The following is a 26,689-nucleotide window of genomic DNA, read 5'->3' on the forward strand; positions in this document are numbered from 1 at the left end:
CCCCGATCGGGGGCTACGCCGGTGCCACACCTCGCCCCAGGGTGACCCGCAGGTTCAGCGCAGGGACGGAGCATCTGACACCTCCTTTGGTAGAGACGCGCACTGTCTCCAGCCCGCCGCCCATCTGTTCGCGTTAAATCACAGATACAAGTCACTTAAATTTATTTTATTATTTATGTGCTTTTATTTTAACTAACGGCATCTCACGGGTTGCAGTGTTCCGCTGCTGCAAAACGGGCAAGTTTTACGACCTCTGCCCGGATCAGAACCTGATTTTGAGGAGCTTTTGCCTGCGTGGCGCTTTGCCCGCCCCGCTGAAAGGGTCTCGGCCCGAAACGTCCCCCTCCACAGACGCTCCGAGTCCCTCCGGCCTTTCCAGCCTCTGCAGAATCCCTTTGTGACTGTGTGGGACAGTCAGGGGTGGGGATCAGCTTCTCCGGTTGGGAGGAATGAGGGGGTGGACCGAATCCAAGGGGGCCCCTCCCGAGGCTGGTAGACGGATCAGCTCTTCCGCTGAGGCCGGCGACACTGGAACTGGAGGACACGGGCTAAGGGTGGAAGGTGAAATGCTTAAGGGGAACGTGGGGCGAAACTTCACTCGGAGGGCGGTGCAAGCATAGGTGGGGTTGTGGAGGGCGGGTCGAATGGTGCAGCATGGACTAGATGGGCTGAAGGGCCTGGTTCTGTTCTGTGATTCCGTGACTCTCCCCTGGTGCCCGGTCGCTGAGGTGATTCGAGGTCGAGAAGATAGATCCTGGTGGGTTCAATATCGCAGACGCCAGTAAGCTTGTCCCCGCCCGGGCTAAGGGTCGGGTCGACATAGCACTTCAATTCCTGCCGTGGGACGTCCCCAGGCTGCTCCGCTTCTATGCATTTGATCGCTTTATTTTGAATTGTGTGGGGGCGGCCAACGAACCGCACGGCCCCTCGTGTAGGATTTTAATCCTGAAGCCGGTTCCCCTGCAACACAACGGAAGCTATTCACTGACAATTTATACAGCCTCTCCTCTCCCCTCCCCCCCCCTCCACTCTTCCAACTCCCCCTCTCTCTCTCCCTCTCCTCTCCCCTTCCCCCCTCCACTCTTCCAACCCTCTCTCTCTCTCCCTCTCCTCTCCCCTTTCCCCCTCCCCTCTCCCTCCACTCTTCCAACTCCTCTCTCTCTCTCCCTCTCCTCTCCCCTTTCCCCCTCCCCTCTCCCTCCACTCTTCCAACTCCCCTCTCTCTCTCCCTCTTCTCTCCCCTTTCCCCCTCCCCTCTCCCTCCACTCTTCCAACCCTCTCTCTCTCCCTCTCCTCTCCCCTTTCCCCCCCTCCCCTCTCCCTCCACTCTTCCAATTCCCCTCTGTCTCTCCCTCTCCTCCCCTTTCCCCCCCTCCCCTCTCCCTCCACTCTTCCAATTCCTCTCTCTCTCTCCCTCTCCTCTCCCCTTTCCCCCTCCCCTCTCCCTCCACTCTTCCAACTCCCCTCTCTCTCTCCCTCTTCTCTCCCCTTTCCCCTCCCCTCTCCCTCCACTCTTCCAACCCTCTCTCTCTCCCTCTCCTCTCCCCTTTCCCCCCCTCCCCTCTCCCTCCACTCTTCCAATTCCCCTCTGTCTCTCCCTCTCCTCCCCTTTCCCCCTCCCCTCTCCCTCCACTCTTCCAATTCCCCTCTGTCTCTCCCTCTCCTCCCCTTTCCCCCTCCCCTCTCCCTCCACTCTTCCATCTGCCCCTCTCTCCCTCTCCTCTCCCCTTTCCCCCCTCCCCTCTCCCTCCCATCTCCCCTGTTCCATTTCCCATCACCCTCTTCCAAATCCCCCTCTCCCTCTCCATCTCCCCTCTCCACCTCCCTCTCCTCTCCCCTTTCCATTTCCCATCTCACCTCTTCCAACTCCCCCCTCTCTCCCTCTCCACCTCCCCTCTCCCTCTCCACCTCACATCTCCCTCTCCCTCTCGACTTCCATTTCCCATATCACTCTCCCTCTTCCAACTCCCCTCTCTCTCTCTCCCTCTCCCCGTCCCTCTCCACCTCCATTCTCCCCACAGCCTCTCCCCTTCCTCTCTCCCTGTCCCCACTTCCATCTCCCTCTCCACCTCCCTCTCCCTCTCCACCTCACATCCCCCTCTCCCCTCCACCTTCCATTTCCCATCACTCTCCCTCTTCCAACTCCCCCCTCTCTCCCTCTCCAGCCTCTCCCTCTCCACTTCCATTTCCCATATCACTCTCCCTCTTCCAACTCCCCTCTCTCTCTCCCTCTCCCCGTCCCTCTCCACCTCCATTCTCCCCACAGCCTCTCCCCTTCCTCTCTCCTTGTCCCCACTTCCATCTCCCTCTCCGCCTCCCACAGCCTCTCCCCCCCTCCCTGCCCTCACTTCCATCTCCCTCTCCGCCTCCTACAGCCTCTCCCCTTCTCTCCCTGTCCCCACTTCCCTCCCTCTCCCCTCTCCCCACTGCCTCTCCTCTCTCTCCCCTTCTGCCTCTCCCTCTCCCTCTCCCCCTCTTCCATCTCCCTCCCTCTCCTCTTTCTCCCCTCTCTCCTCTTGCCGCCCCCCTCCTCTCTCCCCTCTCAGTCTCCCTCTCCCCTCCCCTCACCAGCCCCTCCCCATCGCCTATCTCCCCTACCTCCGCCTCCCCCTCTCCCTCTGCCTCAGATTTAACGATCACACACGCGTCGGAACACGCAGTGAAACGCGAGTTTTGCGCGAACAACCCACGCAGCCTCGGGACACACACACACACACACACACACACACACACACACACACACACACACACACACACACACCCCATACCCACGAAGCTCGGCAGAAGAACACAGAACACACAGGACGCGAGAGCGAAAGCAAGCCCCGGCCTCCCTCCCCCGCCCAGCACCCGGGTAATTTACCAGTTATACAGACACAGGTTGCAGAGGCTGGTGAACGTGACCCCGTTGCTGCCACACAGGGGTTGTAGAACCATCGGACAGACAGGGTGATAGGAGAAAGCTTCACACCTCGGCTGCGAGAAACACCGAGAAACGGTCACGGTTACAGACAGCACTGGGGCAGAGTAGGGAGACTTTCCGAGCTACTGTCTCATTCACCAACGTTACACGCCGTGCATAGGACATTAACTAACCTTCATTTAACTGCGGAGTTTGTACAGCGTGTGAGGGTGAACGGGAGCGGGAGAGAGGGTCCCGGAAGGTGAACTGGAGCGGGAGAGAGGGTCCCGGCGGGTGAACGGGAGCGGGAGAGAGGGTCCCGGATGGTGAACGGGAGCGGGAGACAGGGTCCCGGCTGGTTGAACGGGAGCGGGAGACAGGGTCCCGGCTGGTTGAACGGGAGCGGGAGACAGGGTCCCGGAGGGTGAACGGGAGGGGGAGACAGGGTCCCGGAGGGTGAACGGGAGCGGGAGACAGGGTCCCGGAGGGTGAACGGGAGCGGGAGACAGGGTCCCGGAGGGTGAACGGGAGCGGGAGACAGGGTCCCGGAGGGTGAACGGGAGCGGGAGACAGGGTCCCGGCTGGTTGAACGGGAGCGGGAGACAGGGTCCCGGCGTGTGAACGGGAGCGGGAGACAGGGTCCCGGAGGGTGAACGGGAGCGGGAGACAGTGTCCCGGAGGGTGAACGTGAGGGGGAGAGAGGGTCCCGGAGGGTGAACGGGAGCGGGAGACAGGGTCCAGGCGGGTGAACGGGAGCGGGAGACAGGGTCCCGGCGGGTGAACGGGAGCGGGAGACAGGGTCCCGGAGGGTGAACGGGAGCGGGAGACAGGGTCCCGGCGGGTGAACGGGAGCGGGAGACAGGGTCCCGGCGGGTGAACGGGAGCGGGAGACAGGGTCCCGGAGGGTGAACGGGAGCGGGAGACAGGGTCCCGGAGGGTGAACGGGAGAGGGAGACGGACTCCCGGCGTGTGAACGGAAGCGGGAGACAGTGTCCCGGAGGGTGAACGGGAGCGGGAGACAGGGTCCCGGAGGGTGAACGGGAGCGGGAGACAGGGTCCCGGTGGGTGAACGGGAGCGGGAGCGGGAGACAGGGTCCCGGAGGGTGAACGGGAGCGGGAGACAGGGTCCCCGAGGGTGAACGGGAGCGGGAGACAGGGTCCCGGAGGGTGAACGGGAGCGGGAGACAGGGTCCCGGAGGGTGAACGGGAGCGGGAGACAGGGTCCCGGAGGGTGAACGGAAGGGGGAGACAGGGTCCCAGAGGGTGAACGGGAGCGGCAGACAGGGTCCCGGAGGGTGAACGGGAGCGGGAGACAGGGTCCGGGAGGGTGAACGGGAGCGGGAGACAGGGTCCCGGAGGGTGAACAGGAGCGGGAGACAGGGTCCCGGAGGGTGAACGGGAGGGGGAGACAGGGTCCCGGAGGGTGAACGGGAGCGGGAGACAGGGTCCCGGAGGGTGAACGGGAGCGGGAGACAGGGTCCCGGCTGGTTGAACGGAAGCGGGAGACAGGGTCCCGGAGGGTGAACGGGAGGGGGAGACAGGGTCCCGGAGGGTGAACGGGAGCGGGAGACAGGGTCCCGGCGTGTGAACGGGAGCGGGAGACAGGGTCCCGGAGGGTGAACGGGAGCGGGAGACAGTGTCCCGGAGGGTGAACGTGAGGGGGAGAGAGGGTCCCGGAGGGTGAACGGGAGCGGGAGACAGGGTCCCGGCGGGTGAACGGGAGGGGGAGACAGGGTCCCAGAGGGTGAACGGGAGCAGGAGACAGGGTCCCGGAGGGTGAACGGGAGGGGGAGACAGTGTCCCGGAGGGTGAACGGGAGCGGGAGACAGGGTCCCGGAGGGTGAACGGGAGCGGGAGACAGGGTCCCGGAGGGTGAACGGGAGCGGGAGACAGGGTCCCGGAGGGTGAACGGGAGCGGGAGACAGGGTCCCGGAGGGTGAACGGGACCGGGAGACAGGGTCCCGGAGGGTGAACGGGAGCGGGAGACAGGGTCCCGGAGGGTGAACGGTAGCGGGAGACGGGCTCCCGGCTGGTTGAACGAGGGTAGAATGCGGGATCCCTGTGAGTTTAAAAGGTGTGTTTGGGACTGGAGTCTCTGCAGTCTCTCCTGTGGGTGGGGTAGAATCCGGATCATGGTTTCCCAAAAGGAACTGGATTGAGACTGCGGAACGGAGACGGGACTGGACTGCTGTGCTGCCACACTGCACGGACTCGATGGGCCGAACGGCTCCCACGATTCTGACAGGGTGCAGGTGGGGACAGGGCAGACGACGCGCGCGGAGAGGGAGATGCCAAGACGGGAATACCTCGATGCCAGGCGATGCCAGCGTGGTTCTAAACAGTTCTGAAACACAGATCAGGTGCAAAATGAATGTATTATCGACGGACCTGCACGTCACCATATACCACCCTGAGATTGATTTTCAAAGATGATACTAAAAGCTTTTTTAAGTATATGAAAGGTAAAGGAGAGTTGAGGGTAGATCTAGGACCAATAGAAAATGACGCTGGAGATGTTGCAATGAGAGATGCAGAGATGGCAGAGGAACTGAATGTGTATTTTGCATCAGTCTTCACAGTGGAAGACACCTACAGTACACTGGATGTTCAAGAGTGTCAGGGAAGTGAAGTATGTGCAGTGAAAATGACAACTGAGAAGGTGCTCAGGAAGATTAATCTTCTGAGGGTGGATAAATCTCCTGGACCTGATGGAATGCACCCTTGGGTTCTGAAGGAAGTTGCTGGAGAGATTGCGGAGGCATCAACAATGATCTTTCAAGAGTCGATAGATTCTGGCGTTGTACCAGATGACTGGAAAATTGCAATTGTTACTCCGCTATTTGAAAAGGTGGGAGGCGGCAGAAAGGAAACTATAGATCTGTTAGCCTGACATCAGTGGTTGGGAAGTTGTTGGCGTCGATTGTTAGGGATGAGATTACGGAGTACCTGGAGGCACATGACAAGATAGGCCAAAGCCAGCATGGTTTCCTGAAAGGAAAATCCTGCCTGACTAACCTACTGCAAATTTTTGAGGAAATTACAAGCAGGGTAGAAAAAGGAGATGCAGTAGATGTGGTGTACTTGGATTTTCAGATGGCCTTTGACAAGCTGCCACACATGAGGCTGCACAGCCCAGGGAAGTTACCAGCATGGGTGAAGCATTGGCTGGTCGTCAAAAAACAGAGAGTGGGAATAAAGGGATCCGATTCAGACTGGCTGCCGGTTACCAGTGGAGTTCCACAGGGGCCAGTGTTGGGACCACTGCTTTTTACGATGTATGTGAATGATTTGGACGATGGGATTAATAGATCTGTGGCTAAATTTGCCGATTATACGAAGATAGGTGGAGGAGCGGGTGATGTTGAGGAAACAGAGAGCCTGTAGAGAGACTTGGATAGGGCAAAGAAGTGGGAAGTGAAATCCAATGTTGGAAAGTGTACGGTCATGCACTTTGGTGGAAGAAATAAACGGACAGACTATTATTTAGATGGGGAGGGAATTCAAACCGCAGAGATGCAAAGGGATTTTGGAGTCCTTCTGCAAGATGCTACAAAGGTTAACCTGCATGTTGAGTCGGTGGTGAAGAAGACAAATGCAATGTTGGCATTCATTTCTAGTAGTATAGAATATGAGAGCAGGGATGTGATGTTGAGGCTCTATAAGACACTCGTGAGGCCACAGTTGTGTTGTGTGCAGTTTTGGGCTCCTTATTTTAGAAAGGATATACCGACATTGGAGAGGGCATCAAAGATTACGGGGAGAAGGCAGAAGAATGGGGTTCAGAGGGATAGTAAATCAGACGGTGGAGAAGGATCGATGGGCCGAATGGACCGATGCTGCTCCTATGTCTTATGGTCTTTATATTTTAAAACCACCTCCACAGTCATCTTCCTCCCCGCCCCTCCCGCAGTGCTCCCTCCTCACCACCTCCATAGTCATCTTCCTCCCCGCCCCTCCCGCAGTGCTCCCTCCTCACCACCTCCACAGTCATTTTCCTCCCCGCCCCTCCCGCAGTGCTCCCTCCTCACCACCTCCACAGTCATCTTCCTCCCCGGCCCTCCCGCAGTGCTCCCTCCTCACCACCTCCACAGTCATCTTCCTCCCCGCCCCTCCCGCAGTGCTCCCTCCTCACCACCTCCACAGTCATCTTCCTCCCCGCCCCTCCCGCAGTGCTCCCTCCTCACCACCTCCACAGTCATCTTCCTCCCCGGCCCTCCCGCAGTGCTCCCTCCTCACCACCTCCACAGTCATCTTCCTCCCCGCCCCTCCCGCAGTGCTGCCTCCTCACCACCTCCATAGTCACCTTCCTCCCCGCCCCTCCCGCAGTGCTCCCTCCTCACCACCTCCACAGTCACCTTCCTCCCCGCCCCTCCCGCAGTGCTCCCTCCTCACCACCTCCACAGTCATCTTCCTCCCCGCCCCTCCCGCAGTGCTGCCTCCTCACCACCTCCATAGTCACCTTCCTCCCCGCCCATCCCGCAGTGCTCCCTCCTCACCACCTCCACAGTCAGCTTCCTCCCCGCCCCTCCCGCAGAGCTGCATTCCACCTGTCCTCTGCTGAACGGCCAGGCTGCGTCTTTGCTCTCATCTCTTCCCCAGGACCTCCCGCTGCCCCACACCTACTCCACGCGCCCCGCCCTGCCCGCTCGGAGGACCCACTCACCGGGACCAGGGTAGAGCAGGAGGGCGAGACCGAGCCACATCTTCATGTTGAACCCTGAAAGGAATTGACATAACGTCAGAAAGTTGGTTTATATAGAGATTCCCCCACACCGTCCCTCCCCGAATACCTGCCCCGACAGCTGGTTCGGTCCTACCCTTGTCTAACAGACGTGGCCGAGACAAATGACTGGAGCAAATTCCAGGCAATGCCCTCAGTACCGTAGCCGGTGGTGGAGACAGCACACGACACCCCCTCTCCGCAGCACACGACACCCCCTCTCCCTAGCACACGACACCCCCCTCTCCCCAGCACTCGACACCCCCTCTCTCCAGCACACGACACCCCATCTCTCCAGTACACGACATCCCTTCTCCAGCACACGACATCCACTCTCTCCAGCACAAGACACGCCCTCTCCGCAGCACACGACACCCCCTCTCCCTAGCACACGACACGCCCTCTCCCCAGCACACGACATCCCTTCTCCAGCACACGACATCCCCCTCTCCAGCACAAGACACGCCCTCTCCCCAGCACACGACACCCCCTCTCCCTAGCACACGACACGCCCTCTCCCCAGCACACGACATCCCTTCTCCAGCACACGACATCCCCCTCTCCAGCACAAGACACGCCCTCTCCCCAGCACACGACATCCCCTCTCTCCAGCACACGACACCCCCTCTCCGCAGCACACGACACCCCCTCTCCCTAGCACACGACATCCCCTCTCTCCAGCACACGACATCCCCTCTCCAGCACAAGACACGCCCTCTCCCCAGCACACGACATCCCCTCTCTTCAGCACACGACACCCCCTCTCCCCAGCACACGACACCCCCTCTCCCCAGTACACGACACCCCATCTCTCCAGTACACGACATCCACTCTCTCCAGCACACGACACCCCCTCTCCCCAGCACACGACATCCCCTTTCCCCAGCACACGACACCACCTCTCTCCAGCACACGACACCCCCTCTCCCCAGCACACGACATACACTCTCTCCAGCACACGACACCCCCTCTCCCCAGCACACGACATCCACTCTCTACAGCACACGATACCCCCTCTCCCCAGCACACGACACCCCCTCTCTCCAGCACAAGACACACCCTCTCCCCGGCACCCGACACCTCCTCTCCCCAGCACACGACATCCCCCTCTCCCCAGCACACGACACCCCCTATCCCCAGCACACGACACACACCTCTCCAGCACACGACACCCCCTCTCCCCAGCACACGACACCCCCAATCCCCAGCACACGACATCCCCTCTCCCCAGTACACGACACCCCCTCTCTCCAGAACACGACATCCCCTCTCTCCAGCACACGACACCCCCTCTCCCCAGCAACCGACATCCCCTCTCCCCAGCACACGACACCCCCTCTCTCCAGCACACGACACACCCTCTCTCCAGAACACGACATCCCTTCTCTCCAGCAAAAGACATCCCCTCTCTGCAGCACACGACACCCCCTCTCTCCAGCACACGACACACCCTCTCTCCAGAACACGACATCCCCTCTCTCCAGCACACGACACCCCCACTCTCCAGCACACGGCACCCCCCTCTCCAGCACACGACACCCCCTCACTCCAGCACACGACATCCCCTCTCCCCAGCAAAAGACATCCCCTCTCTCCAGCAAAAGACATCCCCTCTCTCCAGCACACGACACCCCCTCTCTCCAGCACACGACATCCCCCTCTCTCCAGCACACGACAACCCCTCTCTCCAGCACACGACATCCCCTCTCTCCAGCACACTACATCCCCTCTCTCCAGCACACGACACCCACTCTCTCCAGCACACGACACCCACTCTCTCCAGCACACGACACCCCCTCTCTCCAGTGCACGGCACCCCCTCTCTCCAGTACACGACACCCCCTCTCCCCAGCACACGACACCCCCTCTCTCCAGCACACGACACCCCCTCTCTCCAGCACACGACACCCCCTCTCCCCAGTACACGACACCCCATCTCTCCAGCACACGACACCCCCTCTCTCCAGCACACGACACCCCCTCTCTCCAGCACACGACACCCCCTCTCCCCAGTACACGACACCCCATCTCTCCAGTACACGACACCCCCTCTCCCCAGCACACGACACCCCCTCTCTCCAGCACACGACACCCCCTCTCTCCAGCACACGACACCCCCTCTCCCCAGCACACTACATCCCCTCTCTCCAGAACACGACACCCACTCTCTCCAGCACACGACACCCCCTCTCTCCAGCACACTACATCCCCTCTCCCCAGTACACGACACCCCCTCTCCAGCACACGACATCTCCTCTCTCCAGCACGCGACACCCCCTCTCCCCAGCACACGACACCCCCTCTCTCCAGCACACTACATCCCCTCTCCCCAGTACACGACACCCCCTCTCCAGCACACGACATCTCCTCTCTCCAGCACGCGACACCCCCTCTCCCCAGTACACGACACCCCATCTCTCCAGTACACGACACCCCCTCTCCCCAGCACACGACACCCCCTCTCCCCAGCACACGACACCCCCTCTCTCCAGCACACGACACCCCCTCTCTCCAGCACACGACACCCCCTCTCCCCAGTACACGACACCCCATCTCTCCAGTACACGACACCCCCTCTCCCTAGCACACGACACGCCCTCTCCCCAGCACACGACATCCCTTCTCCAGCACACGACATCCCCCTCTCCAGCACAAGACACGCCCTCTCCCCAGCACACGACACCCCCTCTCCCTAGCACACGACACGCCCTCTCCCCAGCACACGACATCCCTTCTCCAGCACACGACATCCCCCTCTCCAGCACAAGACACGCCCTCTCCCCAGCACACGACATCCCCTCTCTCCAGCACACGACACCCCCTCTCCGCAGCACACGACACCCCCTCTCCCTAGCACACGACATCCCCTCTCTCCAGCACACGACATCCCCTCTCCAGCACAAGACACGCCCTCTCCCCAGCACACGACATCCCCTCTCTTCAGCACACGACACCCCCTCTCCCCAGCACACGACACCCCCTCTCCCCAGCACACGACATCCCCTCTCCCTAGCACACGACATCCCCTCTCCCCAGCACACGACACCCCCTCTCCCTAGCACACGACATCCCCTCTCTCCAGCACACGACACCCCCTCTCTCCAGCACACGACACCCCCTCTCCCCAGCACACGACACCCCCTCTCCCCAGCACACGACATCCCCTCTCTCCAGCACACGACACCCCCTCTCCCCAGCACACGACACCCCCTCTCCCCAGCACACGACATCCCCTCTCCCTAGCACACGACATCCCCTCTCCCCAGCACACGACATCCCCTCTCCCTAGCACACGACATCCCCTCTCTCCAGCACACGACATCCCCTCTCCCCAGCACACGACATCCCCTCTCCCCAGCACACGACACCCCCTCTCCCTAGCACACGACATCCCCTCTCCCTAGCACACGACACCCCCTCTCTCCAGCACAAACACGCCCTCTCCCCAGCGCACGACATCCTTTCTCCAGCGCACGACAACCCCACTCCCAGGCACACGACACCCCCTCTCCCCAGGACACGACACCCCCTCTCTCCAGTACACGACACCCCCTCTCTCCAGTGCACGGCACCCCCTCTTTCCAGTACACGACACCCCCTCTCTCCAGCACACGACATCCACTCTCTACAGCACACGACACCCCCTCTCTCCAGCACACGACACCCCCCTCTCCCCAGTACACGACACCCCATCTCTCCAGTACACGACATCCACTCTCTCCAGCACACGACACCCCCTCTCCCCAGCACACGACATCCCCTTTCCCCAGCACACGACACCACCTCTCTCCAGCACACGACACCCCCTCTCCCCAGCACACGACATACACTCTCTCCAGCACACGACACCCCCTCTCCCCAGCACACGACATCCACTCTCTACAGCACACGATACCCCCTCTCCCCAGCACACGACACCCCCTCTCTCCAGCACAAGACACACCCTCTCCCCGGCACCCGACACCTCCTCTCCCCAGCACACGACATCCCCCTCTCCCCAGCACACGACACCCCCTATCCCCAGCACACGACACACCCCTCTCCAGCACACGACACCCCCTCTCCCCAGCACACGACACCCCCAATCCCCAGCACACGACATCCCCTCTCCCCAGTACACGACACCCCCTCTCTCCAGAACACGACATCCCCTCTCTCCAGCACACGACACCCCCTCTCCCCAGCAACCGACATCCCCTCTCCCCAGCACACGACACCCCCTCTCTCCAGCACACGACACACCCTCTCTCCAGAACACGACATCCCTTCTCTCCAGCAAAAGACATCCCCTCTCTGCAGCACACGACACCCCCTCTCTCCAGCACACGACACACCCTCTCTCCAGAACACGACATCCCCTCTCTCCAGCACACGACACCCCCACTCTCCAGCACACGGCACCCCCCTCTCCAGCACACGACACCCCCTCACTCCAGCACACGACATCCCCTCTCCCCAGCAAAAGACATCCCCTCTCTCCAGCAAAAGACATCCCCTCTCTCCAGCACACGACACCCCCTCTCTCCAGCACACGACATCCCCCTCTCTCCAGCACACGACAACCCCTCTCTCCAGCACACGACATCCCCTCTCTCCAGCACACTACATCCCCTCTCTCCAGCACACGACACCCACTCTCTCCAGCACACGACACCCACTCTCTCCAGCACACGACACCCACTCTCTCCAGCACACGACACCCCCTCTCTCCAGTGCACGGCACCCCCTCTCTCCAGTACACGACACCCCCTCTCCCCAGCACACGACACCCCCTCTCTCCAGCACACGACACCCCCTCTCTCCAGCACACGACACCCCCTCTCCCCAGTACACGACACCCCATCTCTCCAGCACACGACACCCCCTCTCTCCAGCACACGACACCCCCTCTCTCCAGCACACGACACCCCCTCTCCCCAGTACACGACACCCCATCTCTCCAGTACACGACACCCCCTCTCCCCAGCACACGACACCCCCTCTCCCCAGCACACTACATCCCCTCTCTCCAGAACACGACACCCACTCTCCCCAGTACACGACACCCCCTCTCTCCAGCACACGACACCCCCTCTCTCCAGCACACGACACCCCCTCTCCCCAGCACACTACATCCCCTCTCTCCAGAACACGACACCCACTCTCTCCAGCACACGACACCCCCTCTCTCCAGCACACTACATCCCCTCTCCCCAGTACACGACACCCCCTCTCCAGCACACGACACCCACTCTCTCCAGCACACGACATCTCCTCTCTCCAGCACGCGACACCCCCTCTCCCCAGCACACGACACCCCCTCTCTCCAGCACACTACATCCCCTCTCCCCAGTACACGACACCCCCTCTCCAGCACACGACATCTCCTCTCTCCAGCACGCGACACCCCCTCTCCCCAGTACACGACACCCCATCTCTCCAGTACACGACACCCCCTCTCCCCAGCACACGACACCCCCTCTCCCCAGCACACGACACCCCCTCTCTCCAGCACACGACACCCCCTCTCTCCAGCACACGACACCCCCTCTCCCCAGTACACGACACCCCATCTCTCCAGTACACGACACCCCCTCTCCCCAGCACACGACACCCCCTCTCCCCAGCACACGACACCCCCTCTCTCCAGCACACGACACCCCCTCTCTCCAGCACACGACACCCCCTCTCCCCAGCACACGACACCCCCTCTCCCCAGCACACGACACCCCCTCTCTCCAGCACACGACACCCCCTCTCCCCAGCACACGACACCCCCTCTCCCCAGCACACGACATCCCCTCTCTCCAGCACACGACACCCCCTCTCCCCAGCACACGACACCCCCTCTCCCCAGCACACGACATCCCCTCTCCCTAGCACACGACATCCCCTCTCCCCAGCACACGACATCCCCTCTCCCTAGCACACGACATCCCCTCTCTCCAGCACACGACATCCCCTCTCCCCAGCACACGACATCCCCTCTCCCCAGCACACGACACCCCCTCTCCCTAGCACACGACATCCCCTCTCCCTAGCACACGACACCCCCTCTCTCCAGCACAAACACGCCCTCTCCCCAGCGCACGACATCCTTTCTCCAGCGCACGACAACCCCACTCCCAGGCACACGACACCCCCTCTCCCCAGGACACGACACCCCCTCTCTCCAGTACACGACACCCCCTCTCTCCAGTGCACGGCACCCCCTCTTTCCAGTACACGACACCCCCTCTCTCCAGCACACGACATCCACTCTCTACAGCACACGACACCCCCTCTCTCCAGCACACGACACCCCCCTCTCCCCAGTACACGACACCCCATCTCTCCAGTACACGACATCCACTCTCTCCAGCACACGACACCCCCTCTCCCCAGCACACGACATCCCCTTTCCCCAGCACACGACACCACCTCTCTCCAGCACACGACACCCCCTCTCCCCAGCACACGACATACACTCTCTCCAGCACACGACACCCCCTCTCCCCAGCACACGACATCCACTCTCTACAGCACACGATACCCCCTCTCCCCAGCACACGACACCCCCTCTCTCCAGCACAAGACACACCCTCTCCCCGGCACCCGACACCTCCTCTCCCCAGCACACGACATCCCCCTCTCCCCAGCACACGACACCCCCTATCCCCAGCACACGACACACCCCTCTCCAGCACACGACACCCCCTCTCCCCAGCACACGACACCCCCAATCCCCAGCACACGACATCCCCTCTCCCCAGTACACGACACCCCCTCTCTCCAGAACACGACATCCCCTCTCTCCAGCACACGACACCCCCTCTCCCCAGCAACCGACATCCCCTCTCCCCAGCACACGACACCCCCTCTCTCCAGCACACGACACACCCTCTCTCCAGAACACGACATCCCTTCTCTCCAGCAAAAGACATCCCCTCTCTGCAGCACACGACACCCCCTCTCTCCAGCACACGACACACCCTCTCTCCAGAACACGACATCCCCTCTCTCCAGCACACGACACCCCCACTCTCCAGCACACGGCACCCCCCTCTCCAGCACACGACACCCCCTCACTCCAGCACACGACATCCCCTCTCCCCAGCAAAAGACATCCCCTCTCTCCAGCAAAAGACATCCCCTCTCTCCAGCACACGACACCCCCTCTCTCCAGCACACGACATCCCCCTCTCTCCAGCACACGACAACCCCTCTCTCCAGCACACGACATCCCCTCTCTCCAGCACACTACATCCCCTCTCTCCAGCACACGACACCCACTCTCTCCAGCACACGACACCCACTCTCTCCAGCACACGACACCCACTCTCTCCAGCACACGACACCCCCTCTCTCCAGTGCACGGCACCCCCTCTCTCCAGTACACGACACCCCCTCTCCCCAGCACACGACACCCCCTCTCTCCAGCACACGACACCCCCTCTCTCCAGCACACGACACCCCCTCTCCCCAGTACACGACACCCCATCTCTCCAGCACACGACACCCCCTCTCTCCAGCACACGACACCCCCTCTCTCCAGCACACGACACCCCCTCTCCCCAGTACACGACACCCCATCTCTCCAGTACACGACACCCCCTCTCCCCAGCACACGACACCCCCTCTCCCCAGCACACTACATCCCCTCTCTCCAGAACACGACACCCACTCTCCCCAGTACACGACACCCCCTCTCTCCAGCACACGACACCCCCTCTCTCCAGCACACGACACCCCCTCTCCCCAGCACACTACATCCCCTCTCTCCAGAACACGACACCCACTCTCTCCAGCACACGACACCCCCTCTCTCCAGCACACTACATCCCCTCTCCCCAGTACACGACACCCCCTCTCCAGCACACGACACCCACTCTCTCCAGCACACGACATCTCCTCTCTCCAGCACGCGACACCCCCTCTCCCCAGCACACGACACCCCCTCTCTCCAGCACACTACATCCCCTCTCCCCAGTACACGACACCCCCTCTCCAGCACACGACATCTCCTCTCTCCAGCACGCGACACCCCCTCTCCCCAGTACACGACACCCCATCTCTCCAGTACACGACACCCCCTCTCCCCAGCACACGACACCCCCTCTCCCCAGCACACGACACCCCCTCTCTCCAGCACACGACACCCCCTCTCTCCAGCACACGACACCCCCTCTCCCCAGTACACGACACCCCATCTCTCCAGTACACGACACCCCCTCTCCCCAGCACACGACACCCCCTCTCCCCAGCACACGACACCCCCTCTCTCCAGCACACGACACCCCCTCTCCCCAGCACACGACACCCCCTCTCCCCAGCACACGACACCCCCTCTCTCCAGCACACGACACCCCCTCTCCCCAGCACACGACACCCCCTCTCCCCAGCACACGACATCCCCTCTCTCCAGCACACGACACCCCCTCTCCCCAGCACACGACACCCCCTCTCCCCAGCACACGACATCCCCTCTCCCTAGCACACGACATCCCCTCTCCCCAGCACACGACATCCCCTCTCCCTAGCACACGACATCCCCTCTCTCCAGCACACGACATCCCCTCTCCCCAGCACACGACATCCCCTCTCCCCAGCACACGACACCCCCTCTCCCTAGCACACGACATCCCCTCTCCCTAGCACACGACACCCCCTCTCTCCAGCACAAACACGCCCTCTCCCCAGCGCACGACATCCTTTCTCCAGCGCACGACAACCCCACTCCCAGGCACACGACACCCCCTCTCCCCAGGACACGACACCCCCTCTCTCCAGTACACGACACCCCCTCTCTCCAGTGCACGACACCCCCTCTCTCCAGCACACGACATCCACTCTCTACAGCACACGACACCCCCTCTCTCCAGCACACGACACCCCCCTCTCCCCAGTACACGACACCCCATCTCTCCAGTACACGACATCCACTCTCTCCAGCACACGACACCCCCTCTCCCCAGCACACGACATCCCCTTTCCCCAGCACACGACACCACCTCTCTCCAGCACACGACACCCCCTCTCCCCAGCACACGACATACACTCTCTCCAGCACACGACACCCCCTCTCCCCAGCACACGACATCCACTCTCTACAGCACACGATACCCCCTCTCCCCAGCACACGACACCCCCTCTCTCCAGCACAAGACACACCCTCTCCCCGGCACCCGACACCTCCTCTCCCCAGCACACGACATCCCCCTCTCCCCAGCACACGACACCCCCTATCCCCAGCACACGACACACCCCTCTCCAGCACACGACACCCCCTCTCCCCAGCACACGACACCCCCAATCCCCAGCACACGACATCCCCTCTCCCCAGTACACGACACCCCCTCTCTCCAGAACACGACATCCCCTCTCTCCAGCACACGACACCCCCTCTCCCCAGCAACCGACATCCCCTCTCCCCAGCACACGACACCCCCTCTCTCCAGCACACGACACACCCTCTCTCCAGAACACGACATCCCTTCTCTCCAGCAAAAGACATCCCCTCTCTGCAGCACACGACACCCCCTCTCTCCAGCACACGACACACCCTCTCTCCAGAACACGACATCCCCTCTCTCCAGCACACGACACCCCCACTCTCCAGCACACGGCACCCCCCTCTCCAGCACACGACACCCCCTCACTCCAGCACACGACATCCCCTCTCCCCAGCAAAAGACATCCCCTCTCTCCAGCAAAAGACATCCCCTCTCTCCAGCACACGACACCCCCTCTCTCCAGCACACGACATCCCCCTCTCTCCAGCACACGACAACCCCTCTCTCCAGCACACGACATCCCCTCTCTCCAGCACACTACATCCCCTCTCTCCAGCACACGACACCCACTCTCTCCAGCACACGACACCCACTCTCTCCAGCACACGACACCCACTCTCTCCAGCACACGACACCCCCTCTCTCCAGTGCACGGCACCCCCTCTCTCCAGTACACGACACCCCCTCTCCCCAGCACACGACACCCCCTCTCTCCAGCACACGACACCCCCTCTCTCCAGCACACGACACCCCCTCTCCCCAGTACACGACACCCCATCTCTCCAGCACACGACACCCCCTCTCTCCAGCACACGACACCCCCTCTCTCCAGCACACGACACCCCCTCTCCCCAGTACACGACACCCCATCTCTCCAGTACACGACACCCCCTCTCCCCAGCACACGACACCCCCTCTCCCCAGCACACTACATCCCCTCTCTCCAGAACACGACACCCACTCTCCCCAGTACACGACACCCCCTCTCTCCAGCACACGACACCCCCTCTCTCCAGCACACGACACCCCCTCTCCCCAGCACACTACATCCCCTCTCTCCAGAACACGACACCCACTCTCTCCAGCACACGACACCCCCTCTCTCCAGCACACTACATCCCCTCTCCCCAGTACACGACACCCCCTCTCCAGCACACGACATCTCCTCTCTCCAGCACGCGACACCCCCTCTCCCCAGCACACGACACCCCCTCTCTCCAGCACACTACATCCCCTCTCCCCAGTACACGACACCCCCTCTCCAGCACACGACATCTCCTCTCTCCAGCACGCGACACCCCCTCTCCCCAGTACACGACACCCCATCTCTCCAGTACACGACACCCCCTCTCCCCAGCACACGACACCCCCTCTCCCCAGCACACGACACCCCCTCTCTCCAGCACACGACACCCCCTCTCTCCAGCACACGACACCCCCTCTCCCCAGTACACGACACCCCATCTCTCCAGTACACGACACCCCCTCTCCCCAGCACACGACACCCCCTCTCCCCAGCACACGACACCCCCTCTCTCCAGCACACGACACCCCCTCTCTCCAGCACACGACACCCCCTCTCCCCAGCACACGACACCCCCTCTCCCCAGCACACGACACCCCCTCTCTCCAGCACACGACACCCCCTCTCTCCAGCACACGACACCCCCTCTCCCCAGTACACGACACCCCATCTCTCCAGTACACGACACCCCCTCTCCCCAGCACACGACACCCCCTCTCCCCAGCACACGACACCCCCTCTCTCCAGCACACGACACCCCCTCTCTCCAGCACACGACACCCCCTCTCCCCAGCACACTACATCCCCTCTCTCCAGAACACGACACCCACTCTCTCCAGCACACGACACCCCCTCTCTCCAGCACACTACATCCCCTCTCCCCAGTACACGACACCCCCTCTCCAGCACACGACATCTCCTCTCTCCAGCACGCGACACCCCCTCTCCCCAGCACACGACACCCCCTCTCTCCAGCACACTACATCCCCTCTCCCCAGTACACGACACCCCCTCTCCAGCACACGACATCTCCTCTCTCCAGCACGCGACACCCCCTCTCCCCAGTACACGACACCCCATCTCTCCAGTACACGACACCCGCTCTCCCCAGCACACGACACCCCCTCTCCCCAGCACACGACACCCCCTCTCTCCAGCACACGACACCCCCTCTCTCCAGCACACGACACCCCCTCTCCCCAGTACACGACACCCCATCTCTCCAGTACACGACACCCCCTCTCCCCAGCACACGACACCCCCTCTCCCCAGCACACGACACCCCCTCTCTCCAGCACACGACACCCCCTCTCTCCAGCACACGACACCCCCTCTCCCCAGCACACGACACCCCCTCTCTCCAGCACACGACACCCCCCTCTCTCCAGCACACGACACCCCCTCTCTCCAGCACACGACACCCCCTCTCCCCAGCACACGACACCCCCTCTCTCCAGCACACGACACCCCCTCTCCCCAGCACACGACACCCCCCTCTCCCCAGCACACGACACCCCCTCTCTCCAGCACACGACACCCCCCTCTCTCCAGCACACGACACCCCCTCTCCCCAGCACACGACACCCCCCTCTCTCCAGCACACGACACCCCCTCTCTCCAGCACACGACACCCCCTCTCTCCAGCACACGACACCCCCTCTCCCCAGCACACGACATCCCCTCTCTCCAGCACACGACACCCCCTCTCCCCAGCACACGACACCCCCTCTCTCCAGCACACGACACCCCCTCTCCCCAGCACACGACACCCCCTCTCTCCAGCACACGACACCCCCTCTCTCCAGCACACGACACCCCCTCTCCCCAGCACAGGACACCCCCTCTCCCCAGCACACGACAGTCCCCCACCCCCACCCCCGTCGATCCGACCGTGACCTCCCTCACCGGGAGGGATTCTCCGGCCCTGGAGTCCGCGACCTCTTTCCGTACCGAGCTCCGTGGGCGGGTCTGTGGAATCCGGGAGGACACAGAGCGGGGTCCCGTCCCGAGACCGACCGCGGGAACTGACCTGCGGGACGGCCGGCGAGCTCACCCCCAGCGTGGACGTCTCCGAGATGTCGGCAGGAGCAAACCTGTCTTGGTGTCGGGAACAGAAAAAGATACAGGCGGCTCCGGGCGTCCGCACTGACGTTTCACCGCGGCTGAAGGACGCCGGCTGGACGTGGGGGCTGGGGGGGGGGGGGTGGGGCCGAAACAGGGAGATCATTGTTCTGTAAAATCAAATTTCTCATGGTCAAATTTTATTTATAGATCTTCTAGAAACATATAGAATCATGAAGTGGGTAGATAAGATAGAGGCAGGAACGTCGTTTCCGCTGGTCGTTGAGAGTCGGGGGTGGGGGGGAGTAGATTTAGGATGGAGATGAAGAGGAACAGCTTTTCCCAGAGGGTGGCGAATCTGTGGAATTCTCTGCCCAATGAAGCAGTTTGGATTTTTGCACAGTGGGGGAATTAAGGGATATGGGGGAATTAAGGGATATGGGGGAATTAAGAGTTATGGGGGAATTAAGGGATATGGGGGAATTAAGGGTTATGCGGGAATTAAGGGATATGGGGGAATTAAGGGTTATGCGGGAATTAAGGGTTATGCGGGAATTAAGGGTTATGCGGGAATTAAGAGTTATGGGGGGAATTAATTGTGGGGGAATTAAGGGTTATGGGGGAATTAAGAGTTGTGGCGGAATTAAGAGTTGTGGGGGAATTAAGGGATATGGGGGAATTAAGAGTTATGGGGGAATTAAGGGTTATGAGGGAATTAAGAGTTATGGGGGAAGTAAGGGTTATGGGGGAATTAAGTTATGGGGGAATTAAGGGTTATGGGGGAATTAAGAGTTATGGGGGAATTAAGAGTTATGGGGGAATTAATTGTGGGGGAATTAAGGGTTATGGGGAATTAAGAGTTCTGGGGGAATTGAGTTGTGGGGGAATTAAGGGATATGGGGGAATTAAGAGTTATGGGGGAATTAAGGGTTATGTGGGAATTAAGGGTTATGGGGGAATTAAGGGATATGGGGGAATTAAGGAATATGGGGGAAAGGCAGGTCGGTGGAGACGAGTCCACGGCCAGATCAGCCGTGATCTTATTGAATGGCGGCCAGGCTCGACGGGCCGGATGCCCGCCTCCCGCTCCTGTTCCTTATGTTCTTATTTTGAAGGGGCCTTGACTTCTCACAGAACAGAGAGCACTAAAGTACAGGCCCTTCGGCCCACAATGTCGTGCCGTCCTTTTAACCAACTTCAGGATCAATCGAGACAGCAACGACCCGGCACTCAGCGTCAGTGAGACCGAAGAGCTGATGGTGGGCTTCAGGAAGGGTGAGACGAGGGAGCACACGCCAGTCCTCACCGAGGGATCAGAGGTGGAGAGAGTGAGCAGCTTCAAGTTCCTGGGTGTCAAGATCTCTGAAGATCTAACCTGGTCCCAACACATCCATGCAGACAGAAAGCAGGCCCGACTGTGGCTATATCCCGTTTAGAGTTTGGGGAGATTTGTTCTGTCACTTAAAACACACAAAAACTTCCACAGATGTAACTTGGGGAGCATTCTGACTGGCTGCATCACCGTCTGGTATGGGGGGATGGGGGCTACTGCACAGGATGGGAATAAACCGTAGGGAGTTGTAAACTCAGTCAGCTCCATCACGGGCAGCAGCCGTCGTATCCAGGGCATCTTCAAGGAGCGATGCCTCAGAAAGGCAGCGTCCATCATTAAGGACCCCCATCACCCAGGACATGCCCTCTTCTCATTGTTACCATCAGGGAGGAGGTACAGGAGCCTGAAGACACACACTCAACGATTCAGGAACAGCTTCTTCCCCTCTGCCATCAGGGAGGAGGTACAGGAGCCTGAAGACACACACTCGACGATTCAGGAACAGCCCCTTCCCCTCTGCCGTCAGGGAGGAGGTACAGGAGCCTGAAGACACACACTCAACGATTCAGGAACAGCTTCTTCCCCTCTGCCATCAGGGCGGGGGTACAGGAGCCTGAAGACACACAGTCAACGATTCAGGAACAGCTTCTTCCCCTCTGCCATCAGGGAGGAGGTACAGGAGCCTGAAGACACACACTCAGCGATTCAGGAACAGCTTCTTCTCCTCTGCCAACCTTGTATGTATGTATGTATAGTGTAATTCAGTTCTTCTATATTTATCATGCATTGCATTGTACTGCCGATGCAAAGTGAATTTCATGATATATTAAACCTGTTTCTGATCCTGGTAAATCTCCTCTGCATCCTCTCTAAAGCCTCCACATTCTTCCTATAATGAGGTGACCAGAACTGAACACAATTCTCCAAATTTGAGGAAGGACATTCTTGCTATTGAGGGAGGGCAGCGCAGGCTCACAAGGTTAATTCCCAGAATGGCGGGACTGTCATATGTTGAAAGATTGGTGCGACTGGGCTTGTATACACTGTAATTTAGAAGGATGAGAGGAGATCTGATTGAAACATATCAGATTATTAAGGGATTGGACACACTGGAGGCAGGAAGCAAGTTCCTGCTGATGGGTGAGTCCAGAACTAGAGGCCACAGTTTAAGAATAAGGGGTAGGCCATTTAGAACTGAGATGCGGAAAAACTTTTCCACCCAGAGAGTGGTGGATCTGTGGAATGCTCTGCCCCAGAAGGCAGTGGAGGCCAAGTCTCTGGATGCATTCAAGAGAGAGTTAGATAGAGCTCTTATAGATAGCGGGGTCAAGGGATATGGGGAGAGGGCAGGAACGGGGTACTGATTGTGTATGATCAGCCATGATCACAGTGAATGGTGGTTCTGGCTAGAAGGGCCGAATGGCCTACTCCTGCACCTACTGTCTGTTGTCTATTGTCTAAGTATGGTCTGACCAGGGTTTTACAGAGCTGCAACGTTACCTCATGATATAGGTATATAAAATGATGAGGGGTATAGATAGGGTAAATGCAAGCAGGCTGATTTCCCGAGGCAGCGGGAAGAGCAGACCGAGCCCGCGGAGAGGAGGCTGGTTTCCGTGATGAGCTGAGCCGTGCCCACGGCTCTCCGTGGTTTCCCGCGGTCACGGGCAGAACCGTTCCGGTACAGAGCCGGGATGGGACGGTGCGTTGATAAATCTTGGAGATGGGGATGTGCTGAAAATCTTTTTCCACCTGCGGAAGTATTGGTGAACTTTCTAGGCCACAGAGTTAGACGAGGATGCTTAAAAACATGGAAAACCTACAGCATAAAACAGGCCTTTCGGCCCACAATGCTATGCTGAACAAGTCCTTAGTTTAGAAATTACCTATGCTTGCCCATAGCCCTCTATTTTTCTAAGCTCCATGTACCCGTCCAGGAGTCTCTTATTGTATCCGTCCCCACCACCGTCACCAGCAGCCCAGTCCACACACTCACCACTCTCTGCGTAAAAAACTTACCCCTGACATCTCCTCTGTACCTACTCGCCAGCCATCAACTTGGTCCCAAAGATGTGTGGAGTCAGTAGGTTAATTGGCTGTAGTAAATTGCCCACCGGTCAGAAGAGTGTGCGTGTGTGTGTGTGTGTGTGTGTGTGTGTGTGTGTGTGTGTGTGTGTGTGTGTGTGTGTGTGAGAGAGAGTGAGCGTGGATGTGTGTGAGAGTGAGCGTGGATGTGAGTGTGGATGTGTGTGAGTGAGTGTGGATGTGTGTGAGAGTGAGCGTGGATGTGTGTGTGAGTGAGTGTGGATGTGTGTGAGAGTGAGCGTGGATGTGTGTGAGAGTGAGTGTGGATGTGAGTGTGAGTGAGCGTGGATGTGTGTGTGAGTGAGTGTGGATGTTAGTGTGAGTGAGTGTAGATGTGAGTGTGAGTGAGTGTAGATGTGAGTGTGTGTGTGGATGTGTGTGTGAGTGAGCGTGGATGTGAGTGTGAGTGAGTGTAGATGTGAGAGTGAGTGAGTGCAGATGTGTGTGAGAGTGAGCGTGGATGTGAGTGTGAGTGAGCGTGGATGTGTGTGTGAGTGAGTGTGGATGTGAGTGTGAGCGAGTGTGGATGTGTGTGAGTGTGTGTGGATGTGTGTGAGAGTGAGTGTGGATGTGTGTGTGTGACTGTGGATGTGTGTGAGTGAACGTGGATGTGTGTGAGAGTGAACGTGGATGTGAGTGTGAGTGAGCGTGGATGTGTGTGTGAGTGAGTGTGGATGTGAGTGACAGTGAGTGTGGATGTGAGTGTGAGTGTGGATGTGTGTGAGTGAACGTGGATGTGTGTGAGAGTGAACGTGGATGTGAGTGTGGATGTGTGTGAGAAGCGTGGATGTGAGTGTGAGTGAGCGTGGATGTGTGTGTGAGTGAGTGTGGATGTGAGTGAGAGTGAGCGTGGATGTGAGTGTGAGTGAGCGTGGATGTGTGTGTGAGTGAGCGTGGATGTGTGTGTGAGTGAGAGTGTGAGTGAGCGTGGATGTGTGTGTGAGTGTGGATGTGTGTGTGAGTGAGCGTGGATGTGTGTGTGAGTGAGTGTAGATGTGAGTGTGAGTGAGTGTGGATGTGTGTGAGTGAGTGTGGATGTGAGTGTGAGTGAATGTGGATGTGTGTGAGTGAGTGTGGATGTGAGTGTCAGTGAGTGTGGATGTGAGTGTGAGTGAGTGTGGATGTGTGTGTGAGTGAACGTGGATGTGAGCGAGGATGTGAGTGTGAGTGTGGATGTGTGTGTCAGTGAGTGTGGATGTGAGTGTGAGTGAGTGTGGATGTGTGTGTGAGTGAACGTGGATGTGAGCGAGGATGTGAGTGTGAGTGTGGATGTGTGTGTGTGAGTGTGGATGTGAGTGTGAGTGAGTGTGGATGTGAGTGAGAGTGAGTGTGGATGTGAGTGTGAGTGTGGATGTGTGTGTGAGTGAGCGTGGATGTGAGTGTGAGTGAGTGTGGATGTGTGTGAGAGTGAATGTGGATGTGTGTGAGAGTGAGCGTGGATGTGTGTGTGTGAGTGAGTGTAGATGTGAGTGTGAGTGAGTGTGGATGTGAGTGTGAGTGTGGATGTGTGTGTGAGTGAGCATGGATGTGAGTGTGAGTGAGTGTGGATGTGTGTGAGAGTGAGTGTGGATGTGTGTGAGAGTGAGCGTGGATGTATGTGTGAGTGAGTGTGGATGTGTGTGAGAGTGAGCGTGGATGTGTGTGAGTGTGAATGAGCGTGGATGTGTGTGTGTGAGTGAGTGTGGATGTTAGTGTGAGTGAGTGTAGATGTGAGTGTGTGTGTGGATGTGTGTGTGAGTGAGCGTGGATGTGAGTGTGAGTGAGTGTAGATGTGAGTGTGAGTGAGTGTGGATGTGAGTGAGTGTGTATGTGGATGTGTGTGTGAGAGAGCGTGGATGTGAGTGCGAGTGAGTGTAGATGTGAGTGTGAGAGAGTGTGGATGTGAGTGTGAGTGAGTGTGGATGTGAGTGTGTGTGTGAGTGAGCGTGGATGTGAGTGTGAGTGAGTGTAGATGTGAGTGTGAGTGAGTGTGAGTGAGTGTGGATGTGTGTGAGAAAGAGAGAGAGGGGTAGATATGTGGAGGGCAGTTGATGGGAGTGTGGGGAGAATCATCGGCTGGTGCGCTATCGATGGGCCGATTCCTCCTCCTCCGACGTCCCCACTCCACCCCGGAGGAGCTCTGCCAGGGGCCGAGGTAGAGGCAGAAATTATTTATTTATTGGGGTACAGTGCAGAACAGGGATTTCCGGCCCTCCAGGCAGCGTTGCCCAGCAACCGTGGACTAATCACGGGCAATAATTTACAATGAGCAATTAACCTGCCAACCAGTACGTCTTCGGACTGTGGGAGGAAACCGGAGCACCGGGGTGGAGGGGGGAGTATCTACACGGTCATGGGGAGATCGTACAATCTCCTCACAGGCGGCAGTGGGAATCAAACCTGGGTTGTCTGTACCGTAAAGCGTTGTACTGACCACCAGAGTACTCTACCACCCTTTGGGGGCATTTAGAAGACTCTTCAAAGGGTACATGGATGATGGAGAAATTGAGAGCACGTCTCACGAGGAGAGTTTGAGCGAGCTGGGGCTTTTCTCTCGGGAGTGAATGAGGATGAGAGGTGGCTTGATAGAGGGGTACAAGATGGTAAGAGGCACAGATCGAGTGGACAGTCGGAGACTTTTCCCCCGGGTGGAAGTGGCTCATACGAGGGAGCGTGATTGTTAGGTGATTGGAGGAAAGTCTGGGGGTGGGGGGATGTCAGGGGTAGTTTTTTTCACACTGAGGGTGGTGGGTGTGTGGAATCCCCTGGTGGGAGAGGTGGATACATTAGGGACAATTTAGAGACACTTGGGCACATGGGTGATGGGCTTCCGAGATTGACAGAGTGGAACTGTTCCACTTTAAAAGCCCTCCCGCACTGGCTTCCTGTCACTGCTGGATACGATGGACATTAGAAGGATTCTCCGCTGCTGTTTCCGTTGTTAGCCCTGAACCTGGAGGGCCGGTGGACCACTCTCTGTCTGACCTCTGCCCTTTGACCCTGTTTGGCATGGGTGACCCCACCAAGGGCCAAAGCCCCGACTCCAGCCAACGTCGCTCTCCGGGTCACTGAGGCAGGCGAGCCTCCGAACCCTACGACAGGGTGGTGGTCCTCTCGGAGGTGTGTACATTGGGGAAAGACCCCGGACTGGAACTTGCCCGCTGGTACTGAAGACTGGTGAGCGTTAACGGAGCGGGCAGGAGGAGAGAGATCTCTGGGATTCGGCCAACATTTCTGCCGAGCACCGGAGGAGCTGGAGGGAGGAGGATCCCTCGCTCTCCGAGAACGAGAACTCGTGTGACTGAGGAGGCACTTGGTGAGGTTCTCCGAGCAT

General features: G+C 59.5%; 1 protein-coding gene across 1 annotated transcript; it reads right to left on the reverse strand.

The window, feature by feature from the left end:
- Positions 1-186: 186 nt before the first annotated feature.
- LOC132385564 (uncharacterized) lies at positions 187-26,689 on the reverse strand. The gene is made up of 6 exons (XM_059957730.1): positions 26,586-26,689; positions 19,848-20,086; positions 7,566-7,619; positions 5,209-5,246; positions 2,864-2,976; positions 187-960 (listed from the first exon to the last, which is right to left on the reverse strand). The coding sequence occupies exons 1-6, from the start codon at positions 26,687-26,689 to the stop codon at positions 867-869; spliced, it is 642 nt and encodes a 213-aa protein (XP_059813713.1). The 3' UTR covers positions 187-866.

The sequence above is a fragment of the Hypanus sabinus genome (genome assembly GCF_030144855.1).
Source record: "Hypanus sabinus isolate sHypSab1 chromosome 31 unlocalized genomic scaffold, sHypSab1.hap1 SUPER_31_unloc_4, whole genome shotgun sequence".
Lineage (NCBI taxonomy): Eukaryota > Metazoa > Chordata > Chondrichthyes > Myliobatiformes > Dasyatidae > Hypanus > Hypanus sabinus.